Below are 16,426 nucleotides of genomic sequence, written 5' to 3' on the forward strand. Positions count from 1 at the left end.
ATTTGTTTATATTCGTTTGTTAAAATGATAAACGAACGAACGTAAACAAACAGAAACGAACGAATGTAAACAAACCTAAACGAAAGTTTACATTTGAGATTTTTTTTTCTTTTCAAATAATTTTAAGATTTATATTTTAAATTTTTCGAGAATTCGTTATCTATAAAAAATGATTTCTTGATAATGTATATAGTATGTATATAAAAGTTTACATTAAATAAACAGCTTGACCATGTAAATGTTTATACGGTCAATTCTTATGATATTATAGGACTATTTTAGTGAATAAAAACCATCTTTTAATTAATTAATTAAATTAAGAAATAGAAAAAAATAATTGATTAAACTTGATACAGGCTGAGATGTCAAAAAGTGATTGGATGAAGGGACCAAAGTAAACGTGGTGAAATGAATGAAACATCGTTCTACTTCTCTCTCTCTGTGTCTCACGCTCGCTCTGGATTTCCCGTCTTCTGATCTCCAAATCTATTTCCTTTCCTCCCAACAAATCCCGACAGAGACTGGAATTCACTCCGACAAATTCTCACTGTTTCCGATAAAAACAGATACTGATGTATTCTCCTCCTTCTAGGTCAAGCTGCCATCTCTTCATCTTTCTCCTACTTCTCTCTTTTTTCCCCTTTTCCCTCCTCGCCCGCCCTTTCGTTCTCGTCCTCTCCCAGGACGACCTCAAGGATGTCCAAAACGACGATGCTTCCTCCCTCGAATCCGACCCTTCTTGGGACGACGACGACTTCGGCGGCACTCACGTTAAGCCTGACAACGAGCTCGATCCCGGTTCATGGCGCCGCCTCTTCGAGCCCTCTACCATCACCGTCTCCTCCTCCCAAGACACCTCACTCGAATCCTACTACACTGCCGTTGATAAAATGATCTCCGCCTCCACCTTCGGTGACACCAGGTTGATGTCGGAAGCCGCGGCGGAGATTGAGACGGCTGCTAATACGGAGGGTGATCCGCACGCACGTTCGGTGCTAGGTTTTTTGTACGGGATGGGGATGATGCGTGAGAGAAACAAAGCCAAAGCTTTTCTGAATCATTATTTCGCTGCCGAAGCTGGCAATGCCCAGTCCAAGATGGCTTTGGCTTACACATACTCTCGACAAGATGTAAACTTTTCCTTTATTTTTTTATTTGTTTTTGGAAATCTGATATCCCCGTTTGTGTTTATTTTAAACTTTCCTTAACATTTGATTTTTTTCAGATGCATGAAAAGGCTGTTAGACTATATGCTGAATTGGCAGAAATAGCGGTTAACAGTTTCTTGATATCCAAAGATTCACCGGTAATCGAACCTATTAGGATACACAATGGGTTAGAGGAGAACAAGGAAGCTTTGAAGAAGTCAAGAGGAGAAGACGATGAAGATTTTCAGATATTGGAATATCAAGCACAGAAAGGGAATGCTGGTGCTATGTACAAAATGGGTCTTTTTTACTATTTTGGGTTGAGAGGGTTGCGCCGTGATCATGCCAAGGCTTTGATGTGGTTTTTGAAAGCTGTGGAAAAAGGGGAGCCCAGGTCTCTTGAACTTCTTGGTGAGATGTATGCTAGAGGAGCTGGAGTGGAAAGGAATTACACCAAGGCTCTTGAGTGGCTTTCACTTGCATCTGATCATGGCCTTCATTCAGCTTACAATGGGATGGGTTATTTATATGTTAAAGGCTACGGTGTGGAGAAGAACTACACCAAAGTATGTTTATTTTCTCTCGAATTCCACTAATTTTCCATTTGTCTTGTTATCTTGTATGTGCGATATCACCTTGCTTTGTCTTTTTACTTGTTCTGGTGCTTTGATATAGGCATTGCTTTCAGATTACAGGTTCTTGACCTATGTTTCAACAGCATTCTTCACATTGCTTGAAAATTTTAGTTCAATAGAATATCTTTCTACTCAAAGCTGTTTAGCTCTATGGTGGCTCTGTTTTTTAGTTTTTCACTTTATTAAATGTTTTGAAGTTTTTCATTTTATCTTTCTACTCAATGCTTTCTATTTTATGTTGCACTTTCGTCTATTAGTAATCTGGAGGTATCATGATGTGTTGGTTAAAAGTTGCATGCTTCAGGTTTTTTAGTTGTAACTAAGAATCTAAGATTGGAGATAGTTATTCATGGATTGGATATACATGATTTTGAATGTAAGACCAATTTGTCATTTCCATGGCTGCTGCTAGGTGTTGTCTATTCTTTTAGTAAGATTAAGGTTACTGGCAATTTAATGGATTTAGTTTTTTTCCTTCTTAAAAGAAAAAAAAAAACCTTTAAGACACCAAAAAAACTCTATCTGGATGGCGTATGGTTTGTATGTTAAGTGCAGAGTTGTTTCAGAAACTGATTCTTTCCTTTGTGCAGGCGAAAGAGTACTTTGAGAAGGCTGCTGATAATGATGATGCTGGTGGGCACTATAACTTGGGAGTAATGTACCTTAAAGGGATTGGAGTGAAGAAGGATGTGAAGATTGCTTGTAAATGTTTTATTGTGGCAGCTAATGCAGGTCAACCAAAGGCATTTTATCAGTTGGCTAAGATGTTTCATACTGGTGTTGGGCTTAAAAAAAATCTTCCCATGGTAAATATTATGGTTTATACTTATAGTTCCTTATTTTTAGTTTTTCACCTTCCTATGAGCTATATATCTGTATGAATGACATACATAAACTCCATTTTACTTGCGCTTTAAGTTCCATTTTCTATTCAAAATTTTCACCCTGCCAATACAGTGTGCATGATTTTTCACAAATTTTCCTAATTTCCATTGGATGCAAGAGTTTATCATTCTATTAAGAAAAAAAATTGTTTCGACTTTTCAAGGTCCTTTTAGAACTTAGCTACCTGAAAGAGTTTGTTCATTCTCTTAGAAGAACTTTGTTTTTGCTGCCTATCATGTAGTTACCTGTCATGCCAAGAAATGTCATACATAGCAGACAAAATTATTAATCGCTTAAGCTGGAAACTGCTACCTTTGTCCTGTAATAGGTGACATTAATTTTTGCGTTCCATCAGCTAGATTGACTGCTGTTGACTTGTATTCTGCTTGAATCCATACACACAGAATTGGATCTTGATAACTTCTAAACCACTTAATGAAAAAATCGGACTTCTTTTATTTCTACCCATGCTCTTCTTTTCTCAGTCCTAAAGGGGAAAAAGAAAACAGATCTCTGACCACTGTAGAAAATTTCTGAAATTATAATTTTGTTTAGAAAATAAGTTGCAATAATTATAACTCGCCTTTGCTTATGTTTATTCTGTGAATTGTTATGTCAATCACTCTGTAATCATGAATGATACTGATGTCTAGAGAGGTAAATCAGTGTGCATAATTAAAAATTTTCCCCTTCTCTAGGCTACTGCATTATACAAACTAGTTGCCGAACGTGGACCGTGGAGTTCCCTCTCTAGGTGGGCACTTGAATCATACCTAAAAGGCAACATGGGCAAAGCATTCCTCTTGTACTCTAGAATGGCTGAGTTAGGCTACGAGATAGCACAGAGTAATGCTGCATGGATCCTTGACAAATTTGGTGAGCGCATCATGTGCATGGGTGAATCTGGGCTTTGCACTGATGCAGAAAGGCATCACTGTGCTCATTCTTTGTGGTGGCAAGCTTCCGAGCAGGGTAACGAACATGCTGCATTACTTATTGGGGATGCATATTATTATGGCCGAGTATGTATCTTTAGTCTCAATAGAGAAGGCTGTGTCTAGTTTTGGCATAATCTTTCTTGATTATATTGCTTTCATATTACATGCTGAGGTTTTCTGTAATTATTACTTTTTCTCTCAGGGAACTGTGAGGGATTATGAGCGTGCAGCTGAAGCGTACATACATGCAAAATCCCAATCAAATGCTCAAGCCATGTTCAACCTGGGATACATGCATGAGCATGGCCAAGGACTTCCATTTGACCTCCATCTTGCCAAGCGGTACTATGATCAGGCACTAGAGCTAGAACCAGCAGCAAAGTTGCCTGTCACCCTGGCACTCGCTAGTTTGTGGATACGAAAGAATTATGCTGAAAGTTTCCTGGTGAGTTTCTCTTTGTGGTATATTTCCCTCTTCTTGCCCCTCCTTGCTCGAGCATATCTTTAAGATCAAACTCTGTTCAATCTTTAATGCAATTGTGTCTCATTCCTTTGCCCAATGCTTACACTTAAACACAAATCAGAAGTTTTGGTTCACTGTTCCCCATCAATTGTTGTCTGCACCATCTTGCATTCCAGTTTTACAAATGCAATAAGCAGTCCTCGTTCCTTTTACCACATGAATCTTTAGTTGTATAAACAGAGTTTAGCTTAACATCTTCAAACCCTATGAAAGCAGCTTGGCAGTGTATAGATACGCATAATTAATGTAACGTCATTGGCTCTTGATTTGCTCCTTGAGACAGTGATCAGAAATGTCTGCCAAGTGCATAGATCTCCAAGTTACTTTTGCACCAGTCACTTTAGTCATGCCATCTGACTTTTTACTTTTTGTTGTTGTTTTGGTTAGGTCCGTGTAATCGATTCCCTGCCCGAAGTTTATCCTAGAGTGGAAGCATGGGTTGAGAATGTGATCATGGAGGAAGGAAATGCAACAATATTGACTCTATTTGTTTGTTTACTCACTGTTCTTTATCTTCGTGAGCGTCAACGCAGGCATGCTGTTGCTGCTGCAGGGGCTCATGAGCCTAATGAGCATGCTGTACCTGCTGCTGCACTCTAATTGCCAGTTCTGGTAATTCAGATTAGATGTATTAAGTCATCTTAAATGCAGGTTAAAATCTCCATAGAAAAATGTATAGATAGGCTTCTTCGGCTTTGTTCTAGAGAGCACTTACATTGTACCATAGAGAATATTTCAGTTAAAAATTAAAACAAATTGGAAAATGGTATTTGCCTCGCATATCAAAAACATGTATTTTATGCTAATTTCAGTTGAGTTCGTTTTGAATTAATTAATGTCTACGTGCATCATTCAGAGTTTTTTTTTACCTCTTATCCATCCTCCTATCAATCCTGTTTTTGTAAACGAATGCTCATTCGCCTATTATATCATATAATTGTTTTCTTTGTATTATTGTATCATATGATCAAATTCTCAGTCAGCTGAAAGTATATATGCATGCCTTAGGCTTTGCTTAATATTCTTCATAATAACCTTAATGGAAGGCCCGACAAATTACATCACATACAAGCTTCATAATCTTCTCTATATATAAACATCCAAAACTGGGGTTTTCTTAAATAGGATGAAAAGAAAATAGTAAATTAGAAATTAAGAGCGTAGAAAAATAAAATGACGGAAAATATACTTTTATTGTTGTGGGACGCAACACCAAGAGGCTCAAGCTTTAATCACACTGATTTCTAGGACTGGGGGACGCAACTCAAATTTCAGTGCTGCAGACGTTTACGGTTTGTTTGCCTCTCGTGGACCAACTCCCTGGCATTCCAACTATGATGCCAAGGTTCCATTACCAGGTACCGGGTGGTGGCTGGCGCTGCTGCTCATTACCCGGTTCCTAACCCTGGTATGTTTTCGCCGACTGGGCATAAAACTCTCGGTGCTAATGCAAATAAGACTAACGATCATCCCCAGCAAAAGTCTGAAGATGGTGGTAGGAATCTTCCAGTGTTTTTTGGAGTCGGAGTGCTTCTATATCCGATGTCTTTGGTGGCCATCATGATTATGGCGCTATTGACCATAAAGAAGTTAGATTGGCCGTTTCCCAAGGGAAAGGTATATCTTTTGCTTCAGTTTTATATTATGTATACGATATATAAAAGAATAATAGTTTTGTGGTGCTACTTTGGGTTTTGTTGAGCTGAAGGGCACATGGAGAATCTCGAGGAGTGCATGGAGAGAGAGAAGACTTGAGCTTTGCAAAGGGAGGATCAAACAATGACGATGGTGAAAAAGTAATGGGCGATGGCAAGCCCAAAACAATGCCTCCAACAAGGCTGATACTGATCATGGTTTGGAGAAAGCTTATAAGAAACCCCAACACCTATTCAAGCTTGATAGGACTCACTTGGTCTAATCCCATTCATCTACACGCTTCTCTTTCTGCTCAAACCAAACCCACGTTGCATAGAATGTGGAAATGCCTGCGATTATAAAGTCCATCAATTCTGTCATATGCATGGCCATGTTTGGTCTTGGTCAGGAAGTTACACAAGCATTTTTTTTCCTCTACTTTCAAACGACTGAAACTCTGGTCTTTCCGACACTCCCCCATATCTTTACTGTGTTGTAACAAAGCAATGGAAGTAAGAAAAACTGTGGTGATGATAACGTCTTCTACTATTTTGCTTAGTTTGTGTCTTGGATTTGATATGTCAATAGAACTGATGGCGGAAGCCCTTCATCTTTCAGATTTTTCTTTTATTTCATAGTAGAAAGAGAAATGTTTGGTTTTTAATGTTCTTGGCGTTGCAACCAAAGATCATAGCATGTGGGAATTCCGTTGCAGCTTTTGCAATGGCCGTGACAGGACCAATTGTCATGGCAGCCGCTTCCATTGCCGTTGGCCTTCTCTTACGCCTTGCCGTTGTCCAGATCACTCACTTGGCTTCATCCCGACACCCACAATATAAACACTGCATGCACCATTTTATCAAGTTTGTGTTATGTTATTAAAATAACATTACATTAAGTAGTTGTAAAAATGTGACCAATTAATGGGGCTTTTCAGTAATGAAATAGATTTATCTTTTTGGTTTGCAACATTAACAAGCACATATCAGGAGGCACATAGACATGTTTATACAAGGAAAGAGGACAATGCTTTACTTTTAAGAGGACGAAGGAGGTGGTGCTACAAGTAATTATGAAATTGGAGTTCTACAATATCTTATATAATAAGTATTATTAAAAATAGGTCAAGTCCATGACTTGATTTAGTGATTAAATAATATATATATATATATATATATATATATTAACTTTGTGTCTTGGTGTTTAAATTATCTAAAGTTTATTTTTTATTTTAAACAAATTAAATAATTTTATGTGATTATTATAATTAATTTAAAAATATTTTTCTATTGACGAGTCATTATAACACGTCAATACCTTTATATATTATGTAGATTTGTCACATTATCTCTTGAAATTAAATGTTGATTAATTAATAATTTTTATTTTTTAAAAAATTAATATAAAATTAGATGTTAAAAATTAAAATACATAAAATATAAAATTATAAATAATTCACTCTAAATTTATAAAAAAAAATTAAATGAATCATGCGTGTATGGTCTAAATTTGGAAGCGTATTTCCAATGACGTCCGTAAATAATAGAAACAAAACAACAGCACGTGGGGAGGTTTGAATGAAAGAGGAGGATTGCAAGGACAGAAATGTAATAGTACTTGATCTGTTTGTTTTCCTGCCAAGCCTCCTTTTTCGCTCCCGTCAAATTGGGCACTAAAATTAGTCACTCAATCCCCCGGTTCGTTCCTTTAACCATTCCCAAAATCAAAACAACCATGTCCATAACTCAAACACCGCCATGGATGAGCAGCTCCAAAGAGTGTTCAACCAATTCGACAAGAACAAGGACGGCAAGATCTCCGTAACGGAGCTCAACGATGTCTTGATAGCGCTAGGGTGCTCCTCCCCCGAGCAGGAACTCAAACGCGTCATGGAGGAAATCGACATCGACAAAGATGGCTTCATCAACCTTTCCGAATTCCTCATCCTCTGCCGATCGAATTTTGACAATTCCAACGCCGAGGCGGAGCTGCGTGAGGCCTTTGATTTGTACGATCAGGATAAGAACGGCCTCATCTCGGCGGAGGAGTTGCATCTGGTTTTGAATAAGTTGGGGATGGAGTGCTCGGTTGAGAAATGCGTCAAGATGATCACTTCAGTTGATGCAGATGAGGATGGGAATGTTAATTTCAAGGAGTTCCGGAAGCTGATGAATAATCCGGCCAAGAGTAAAGACGAGTAATCTAAATCGGAGGATTTTGATTGGATTCAGACGATGTGAATCAAAAGGTATCGTATATAAGTTATTTCCATGTACTGAATGCGAGTCTTTCCTACTTTTATTCTTACTTGAGTAAAATATATGGAATTTGCAACACTTGTTGGATTCTCAAGTCTCATGGAATGAAATTTAAAATTGGATAGCTTACGCTTACTGTATTGGCATCACTAAATAACCTTATTATCTCTCAGAAAATTCTCTAATATAGACTTGTGTACGTTAAAAATAGTTTTAAATCTTAATTTATTGATTATAATTTGTATCATTTAATTCAAATTCCGACCTATATGTTTAAAATCGAATTAATCAATTTGATAATTATTATAACTTTTAATAGAGAATAGTCGAGTGACCATTTTGTAATTTTTAATAGTCGGGAGACTCAATAAAGTAATGTCCTATAGTCGATAGATTATTTTGTAACTTTTAATAGTTGAGAACTCAACAAAACAATCATCTATAGTTAAGGGATCATTCATGTACTTTACCTTTAAAATAAATATAGTTTCCATTTGTCTTTTTTTATTAGGGGTGTTATGATAATTTTCCATCCGAGGCAAATCTAAGAGGGTCCAACAGAGGTAGGGATAGGTATAGATCGAGTTTCCGACCATACTCGAATATTTTATATCCTCCACTCAAAATCTAACCCAACTTGAATTTAGAGTAATTTCATCGTACTCCAAATTCATCCTACTCGAATATAGAAATAATATAAAATTATTAATTTTATTCAATAAAATAAGACTTAATTGAAAATAAATAATATAAAAAGGGGTATTATAGCAATTATTCCTAAATATATAAAATATAATTATATTATTTTTTTGGATCGAGTCGGGTCAAGTATTTTTCACCATAACCCGAACCCGACTTGACCTATTCTCTAAAAAATCTGATTTGATCTGATCCGAAGCCGACTTGACCTTATCCTCTAAAAAATTGACCTGGCCTAATTCAAACCCCTTTTTTTAAAAAAATATCAATCCAATCGGGTTGGATTGAGGCAAACCCTCTCGGGCTCGAATCCCGTGCCCATCACTAAAGAGGCCCGAGTCATGATCCCCTAAATTTGGTAAAACTTCATTTGAATCCCTCAAAAGTTTTTTTACATTTCATTAGAACCCTTATAATTAATACTTAGATAATATGGTGATTTATACTTGTCCCCAAAATGTTCTAAAGCTATTTAATTTGATATCTTATAAAATTCACAACTTAATATGATATTTTTTGTTACATTTCTAGTTTGATATGGTAAACTAGTATCTGAATGTTAAATTTTATTAAATTTTAAAAATAATTATAGTATTGAGCATTTAAAATTTTCAGAATATCCATTTAAGTGATAAAAGGCGATCTCAAATTTAAAAATATCTTATCTAAAAATATAGATTATATTTACAAGCTCATCTATGTATAAGTATGACATATGACACATCATATAACTTCAAAATTTGTGAATCCCACACATGAATATCACCCAAATCCATTTATACATAATTTTTGTGCCTTAATGTCAATCCCACACATGAATATCATCCAAATTTGTTTATATATAAATTTTGTGCCTTGATGACAATTTTATTCAAAAGAAAAACAAATTTTCCATTTGATTATCAAAAAAGTGATAAATAAAATTATAAACAAAAATTTTGACAAATCTTCAATCGTTCTCCACGATAAATTTTGATAATCCTAAATCTCCCATAATTTCAGATTTAACAAATTATTTCTTATTCTAAAATATTTTAATTACTTCATTTTAGAAAGTAATACAAATGGTCTATCTTTTGAAACAGACCTGCATACCTAATTTAGACATATTTACATAATATCTCGGTCCTATCAACTATTATAGCTACCAGCTCAATCAATGGAAATATTATTATATAACCTTTTATCCAAAAGAAAGAAAAAAAAAGTTATTATCATATAAACTCATAAGCTACTTTTCTATTTTAATATTTGAAATAGTATGTAGTTGAAAGATTAAAAGCAATGAATTTGCCTAGAATGTAATGTCTAACATTGTAAAATATAAACATGATGAAAACAAAATATAATTGCCATGGAAATCACATCCAAGGGATAATAACACCATATGTTCCATATGCAGAACAAATTTCATACGGCATGAAGAAATCCCACGGAAGATGTTGGTAACAGTTTATTCAACACACGAAACACTCAAAAGTCCTAAAATACATCCATGAAATAGAGCTGTCATAAAGATAAGGTCACAACACACAAAGTTAAAAGGCAATACCACAGCTGCATCACCTTAAGATCCTATTACCCTTCATCCGAAACATGCCACTAAAGTTTTTGGGACGACCTGGTAAAAACCCGAAGATCCGGAAGCACTAACCCAGCTTCTGTTCATCCCTGCTTCCTTCTTGGCTGTTGCTGCGCCTGGAAAAAATGAAAAACTAGATGAAAACCCACTTCAACCAGTAACATTTGAAACAGGGTAGCACTAAAACATTACCGGTATCTTTCGATTGAACAATCCAGGAAACTGAAATGAAGTTTCGAGATGTGAAACAAGCTAAGATGGCACTCGTAATCTTTGAATTCCGTTTTTATTCTTAGAGCTAAAACTTTTACTCACATTCAGAGCAAAGCACATAAAAGTTCTTTCGAGTCATAAGGTCTATATGTGCACTGCATCGGTTAAGTACACTATGCTCTTCCATTTCTGTCCCTAAGAGGTTCAAATTTTGAATTTTTAAATTCCATCCCACAAATGACATGATGGAGATGGACAACAATCAAACTTACTACTGGAAATGATTTAAGATCGTATAACATCCCAAAAGTGACAATTAACAGAAAAGAATAGATGCAGACTCACCGGTTTTTATGTAAATAACGGCTGTAGATAGGAAATTCAAAGAGAAAAACAGCTTTGAACCAATGAGGCAGGTTCCCATATACTGCATGCGGCAGTGGAATAAGAGGGCTGAAATCAGATGTTAACTCTCAGCAACTTTGGCCTCCACTTACATATTTCAAGAGATTAAACAATGGAAGAAGTGATGACTAACCTAGTTCTTTTTTTGTAAATCCTATATGCATCCACATTACCGAACTTCTTGTCTGCCGATGCCTGTGTCCATAGATGTAAGATAACATCAGTATACTGCACTATTTAAAAATAAAATAAATAAATAAACTGAAGCAAGGAATACAAACCTCAAGAGCTGGCAGGCCGCTAACAAAGAGGAGCAACAATGTCACAAAGATTGGCCCAATGAGTACGACATACCATTCAGAACCTTCAAGTATGGGAATAGAGGCCACAAAGTATCCACTAGCGAGTAAAATCTGGCCAAATTATTTAGAAAATTATTAAAGAAAGGCAAAGTGTCAAAGCCTCAACCCTATTTTCGCTTTGACCAAAATGAATACTATGCCATGTCAATCAAATGAAGCAAAGAGATACATTCCTTATTATTATATCAATCTAACCTCAAACCCCACATTTCTCAGTTACTTCAATCCTAAGTTACCTATTGAACGAGGTTCTACTAACCATGTATATTATAAGCACCAGGAAAAATAGTGGAGAGTACTTAAATAAAACAAGTACTATTAGCTAGATTCATCAAAGCAATCATGCAACCAATGCATAAGAAAAGAACTTTTTCAAATTTTCTTTGTTGTTTACTGATGCACTGCAAAATTCTGATACTCACGTCACCAAAATAGTTTGGATGGCGAGAGTATTTCCATGGTCCAAGGTCGCACCACTTTCCTTTGCTTTCTGGAGAATTCTTGAAGGAAAATTTATATATATCAGCTAAAAGTTCAACAGAGGCACCCACAAACCACATGATCCACCCTATAATGTCTGCAGCCTGAATGTTTGGATCTTTGTCACTCGCATTAACCACTGTTATAGGTAAAGTCACAGCCCAGGCCCAAAAACCCTGAAATTCACGCAAAGATTGGGATACATTAAAGTTTTTAAAATTTAATCCCCATAAACAACAAAGAAATAGCTTTAATCGGGTGAAGAGAACCTGAACTATAAAGTAAACTGCTATGTTTGCCACACTGTTGCGCATCTTATCATGACGCCTATCCTCCCCCCATCTCAGAATTCTGATCACCATTGTGTCACACACACACACACACCAAAAATTATGCATTCATTAGACAATATATGGACAAATTCCACAAGAGCCACAAACAGTGAGATATGAAGATGATATGGAACATTTGGTAGTTAAAAAGTAGCATGCCAACTAACAGCCCAATATTCGCCTTATGTTTCTGAAAACCAAAGGGACCCTTCCAAAGCTTGAAGCATCATGTTAACCCTATCACAAACCTAAGTAATGCTGGTCACCAGATTGTATGGCCCATCAAAATGGAAATAATTACAACAGTAATATAATTACCTACAAAGAGAAATTTTTTTACATGAATCATACAAAATGATACATCATGCATAGATAAAGAAAATTTAATAGAACCAATTATCAACAAACTATCATCGTTAAGGATTAAATATGGGGTGCTAAAATCTTGGCCAGAATGACAAGGAAGGCCGGAAACTTTTGATATAGTCAAAAGCCTGATATTACATGACAATATGTCCCGAAATAAGCCCATAGATCTTCATGGTATCATACCTAATAAGGAGATATATTGCCAATCGTGAGCTCCATATTACCATCATCGAAGTGAGGACAACCTGAAAAAGTAGAGCTGCAAAATCAGTACGAGAAGATATATCCACAGAACATTATTCAGGGCTGATATTCACACAGAAGCGTCACGTCATCCACAAAAAAAAAAAGGCAAATGTGACAAAATCTCTACAACATCATAAGAATTATGATTTGCTTAGTTTCAGTTTCTTATGATATTGAGATTTCATGGCATTTTCCTTTCCACCTGTGTTTGCAGATACACACGAGCCAACCAAATCAATCTATAAAAGACAGCCCGTAGCTTATCAGTGAAACTGGTAGGGTGAAAAAAGAAAAACTATCTTAAAATAAGATGTACAGCCCCCAGAACAAAATCTTATCAGTTTAAGCCTTATAAAAGAGGAGTTGTTAATTATGATCATTACTAACACTTTTAGAAGAGCTAGAGAGAGCCAAGTATTAACAAAAATCAAAAGAACTTAGAACTGAACTAAATTAACAGATCAAGAGCATTTAATAGTGCTTCTACCAGACCAACTAAACTAATAACGTTTGAGTTAAATTCATATCAAAGCATCTAAGTATTGACAAAAAATCAACTGAACTAAATTAATAAATCAAGAGCGTTTCAAAAAGCTAGTAAATGGATCAACTAAGGCCCCGTTCGGTGGAGGTTTTAAAAGAGCTTTTGGCTCCAAAATCACTTATTGGCAATAGAAGCAATGCCAAACAATGTATCTTTTCTTGTTATCAAAATGCGTTTAGAACTAGGTTTTTAACCTAACTGGAAAAGCTGAATATTCCAACAGTAGCGGTGAGAAAGCTCGTTTAGAATAAAAGGACAAATTTAACCTCATGCTTGTTATTGTAATATTAATTTTGCTTTAGTATGTTTGTGCCTTCTCCTTTTTTTTTGCTGTCCTTAAGACAAATTTTAATTTAATTATTTTTAAAAAAAATTGTTAATTTATTAATTTAAAATTATTTTATCGGTTTTATTAAAAAATTTAAAAAAAGTTAAGTTACTGAAATGAACATTTTATCATTTTAAAAGTATTTTCTGACAGCAATACCATACACTAAAATTTTAAACTCAAATTCTCAAAATCATTTTTAAAATAACTTTTTCACAATAGTTCTCAGCAATTTTCAAAAACAATGTCAAATTGACCCTAAACCAACAATATTTGAGTTGAATTCATATCAGAATCATAACCCTAGCAGAGATTAAGTACATATATCCCATGTAGATTTTTCCTCAATTACCTGGCGCAGATGCCATGTCCCTTTCTGTATCAGAGTCAACAGAGCAATGACGGTGAAATTCGAGCTTCCTGGTGAAAATCCAAAAGTGATCTATTTAAATAACTTAAAATTGTACAAAAAACATTAACTCTCGCTTATTGTCACCAATCAATGAATCATAAAAACCAAGCTTTCATTTTGCAGAATCCTATGAATAGCTTACTGCACGGTTTTTACCAAAAGATTTAAAATTTCCCAATCTCAGATCTAAAATAATAGTCGAGTAAACACCAAAATTAGATAAACATGTGGTTTATGTACCTGCAAAATCAATCACTTTATCGAACTTCAAAACCACAGCGATTATAAAGAAAAAAAACTGATACCCCACCTGCAGAAAACATCAAAACAACCCAGATAATCAATTCTATGAAAATTAAAAAGAAGAAGAAAAATAAGAGGAAAATAAAATCATACAGTGACAACAGCAGTTAGATATAAGAACTCCTTGTCTGCATCCGTCAACATCTTGCTCGATGAATCTAAAGCTAGATGGATTTTGCTTAAATGTCTCAAAGGCAAGTTCGTGTAAGGATTGATATTTATGTTTATATGTAATAATTGAGATCAGTACAGCCAACGACCTAGAAAGTATCGAAAGTTGTGCGAAAGACAAAACCATATGGGTTGGGTTTGGATCTATTGGGTCTTTGATTAAAGTACTATTAGATGGGATCCATATGCCGAATTTTGTGCACGTTGCTTTATTTTCCCCTCTTGATTTATTTTTTTAATGCATTCTTTAATAATAACAATTTTTAGAATAAATGATTAAAAAATCTTAGTTGATATTTTTTTATTTTTTAGATTGTGGATTCATTCTTATATATATAGAAACTATTTAAAAATTAGAAATGTTTAACTTATTTAATGTAAAATTATTGTTAAGGATACGATGTTTAAAATATATTATTGTTTAGTATATTATTATTCATATTATTTTATTTTTATGTAAATAAAAGTCGTTAATTTTATGAAAAAAGAAATATCCAAAATTATAACGAATGTTTAAATATATAATTAACATATTTCCTATAAGCACTGATAAAAGAAACTACTCACTTATAATCATACATGGATCATACAAGAAATAAATTAAAAATCTATAATAAAAAACTCAAAAAAATATATAGATATGAACATATCTGATTGTATCAATAAGTGAATTACAACTGGGTATCAAACTACTGAAAGATCACTGACAATCGTAAATCAAAATTGAGCTTCATAAGAAAATTATCTCTAAATGCAAACCGTGTTTCCAAATTGAATATAAGGGTTCAAAGCAAGAAAGATCAGTATCATAACAAATAAGTGTAATCTTGATCAGTCGAGTCGATGTTAAGTTCAATCCTTAAAGATTAAACAAATATAACGACTAAAATGATTAATAACAATTATTGAAATTATGCCAAAAGATAAATAAAAAAATGTCATAAACACATAATTATTAAAAATTAAAAAAATTAAGACGTAATATAAAAAAAAATAATGAATATTAACTGTCGGTGACTAACATTAAAATTAGTATCGTCGCTGATCAATAAAGATGAAAAAAAAAGACTAACTGTAAGAAAAAAAAAAGAAAAAATATGACTATTTATTTTATTTTATTTATTTTAAAAGAATGTAAAATTATTTTATATCATTATATAATATAAATTTGTTTGAGTATATATTTTATTAAATTATTTACATGATGTATATTCTTTAATAATTTAAATTTGTAATAATAAATTAAAAATGTGTGTATGAAATTTATAAAGCTATTTTATTATACAAATTTAAAGTTGATAAAACATTTATATTTAATATGTTATTAATAAATTAATACATTAAATATTGTTTAAAAATAATACCAATTTTTATATTTTATGTTCCTTTTAAAATAAAGGTGATATTATATATAAATTATTGATTTAAATCTTTTATCTTATTTTTCAAAAATAATTTTTAATAATATATGTTATTTTTTGTTATTTATATTTTTATAAAACAATCTCTTATAAAATTACTATTAAAATAATTTAATATATCTTGCTCTCCTAGAATAGCGTGAGTGCATTTCTTTATTATTATCCTTTTTGTTTTCTTTTTAAAGTTGTCTTCCCGATAAACGTTCACCTATGTGCTTCATTATTATTATTTGATTTGATTTGATTCTTGTCGTATTTTGAAAATTCACAAGTGGGGATTCTCCATGGAAATTGGGTTCCAGCTGTCAGTTAATTTTATATCGTCAATAATGAGCAGTCATATGATAAATAATCTTGTTAAATAGTAGTATTAATTTTATATAAAACATTAAGAATAAACTACACTAATAACTACTTTTATTTTTAGGACAGCTTATTTTAATTACCAATTTTAAAATAATTACAATCGTTTATATTATTGATTTATTATATCATTAATTTTATTAATTTCATGATGTGATATGTTAGTAAAAATAT

General features: G+C 33.7%; 3 protein-coding genes across 3 annotated transcripts; 2 read left to right on the forward strand and 1 right to left on the reverse strand.

Annotated features, from left to right (window-relative positions):
• Window positions 1–450: 450 nt before the first annotated feature.
• On the forward strand, window positions 451–4,948 carry LOC120140408 (ERAD-associated E3 ubiquitin-protein ligase component HRD3A-like). The gene is made up of 6 exons (XM_039155394.1): window positions 451–1,130; window positions 1,226–1,714; window positions 2,374–2,589; window positions 3,367–3,690; window positions 3,809–4,051; window positions 4,517–4,948. The coding sequence occupies exons 1-6, from the start codon at window positions 573–575 to the stop codon at window positions 4,727–4,729; spliced, it is 2,043 nt and encodes a 680-aa protein (XP_039011325.1). The 5' UTR covers window positions 451–572; the 3' UTR covers window positions 4,730–4,948.
• A 2,459-nt stretch (window positions 4,949–7,407) lies between these two features.
• Window positions 7,408–8,116, forward strand: LOC120140433 (probable calcium-binding protein CML27). The gene has a single exon (XM_039155421.1). It carries the CDS (start codon window positions 7,522–7,524, stop codon window positions 7,963–7,965), a length of 444 nt encoding a protein of 147 aa, XP_039011352.1. The 5' UTR covers window positions 7,408–7,521; the 3' UTR covers window positions 7,966–8,116.
• Window positions 8,117–10,109: 1,993 nt separating this feature from the next.
• LOC120140538 lies at window positions 10,110–14,502 on the reverse strand. The gene is made up of 10 exons (XM_039155506.1): window positions 14,391–14,502; window positions 14,235–14,304; window positions 13,935–14,002; window positions 12,648–12,709; window positions 12,033–12,114; window positions 11,706–11,939; window positions 11,203–11,334; window positions 11,055–11,116; window positions 10,862–10,969; window positions 10,110–10,419 (listed from the first exon to the last, which is right to left on the reverse strand). Exons 1-10 carry the CDS (start codon window positions 14,439–14,441, stop codon window positions 10,371–10,373), a joined length of 918 nt encoding a protein of 305 aa, XP_039011437.1. The 5' UTR covers window positions 14,442–14,502; the 3' UTR covers window positions 10,110–10,370.
• Between the last annotated feature and the right edge of the window lie 1,924 nt (window positions 14,503–16,426).

The sequence above is a fragment of the Hibiscus syriacus genome, unplaced genomic scaffold (genome assembly GCF_006381635.1).
Source record: "Hibiscus syriacus cultivar Baekdansim isolate YM2019G1 unplaced genomic scaffold, ASM638163v2 tig00110785_pilon, whole genome shotgun sequence".
Taxonomy (NCBI): Eukaryota; Viridiplantae; Streptophyta; class Magnoliopsida; order Malvales; family Malvaceae; genus Hibiscus; species Hibiscus syriacus.

What these genes read in the sequence shown, in the direction of transcription:
- LOC120140408 (XM_039155394.1), top strand. Translation starts at nt 573, where the DNA reads ATGTATTCTCCTCCTTCTAGGTCAAGCTGCCATCTCTTCATCTTTCTC. An exon ending in TGGAGAAGAACTACACCAAA is followed by an intron (nt 1,715 to 2,373) that starts GTATGTTTATTT and finishes TCCTTTGTGCAG; the next exon opens with GCGAAAGAGTACTTTGAGAA. An exon ending in TTAAAAAAAATCTTCCCATG is followed by an intron (nt 2,590 to 3,366) that starts GTAAATATTATG and finishes CCCCTTCTCTAG; the next exon opens with GCTACTGCATTATACAAACT.
- LOC120140433 (XM_039155421.1), top strand. Translation starts at nt 7,522, where the DNA reads ATGGATGAGCAGCTCCAAAGAGTGTTCAACCAATTCGACAAGAACAAG.
- LOC120140538 (XM_039155506.1), bottom strand. Translation starts at nt 14,441, where the DNA reads ATGTTGACGGATGCAGACAAGGAGTTCTTATATCTAACTGCTGTTGTC. An exon ending in GGACATGGCATCTGCGCCAG is followed by an intron (nt 12,710 to 13,934) that starts GTAATTGAGGAA and finishes CTACTTTTTCAG; the next exon opens with GTTGTCCTCACTTCGATGAT. An exon ending in CGTTATTTACATAAAAACCG is followed by an intron (nt 10,420 to 10,861) that starts GTGAGTCTGCAT and finishes CATTTTTTCCAG; the next exon opens with GCGCAGCAACAGCCAAGAAG.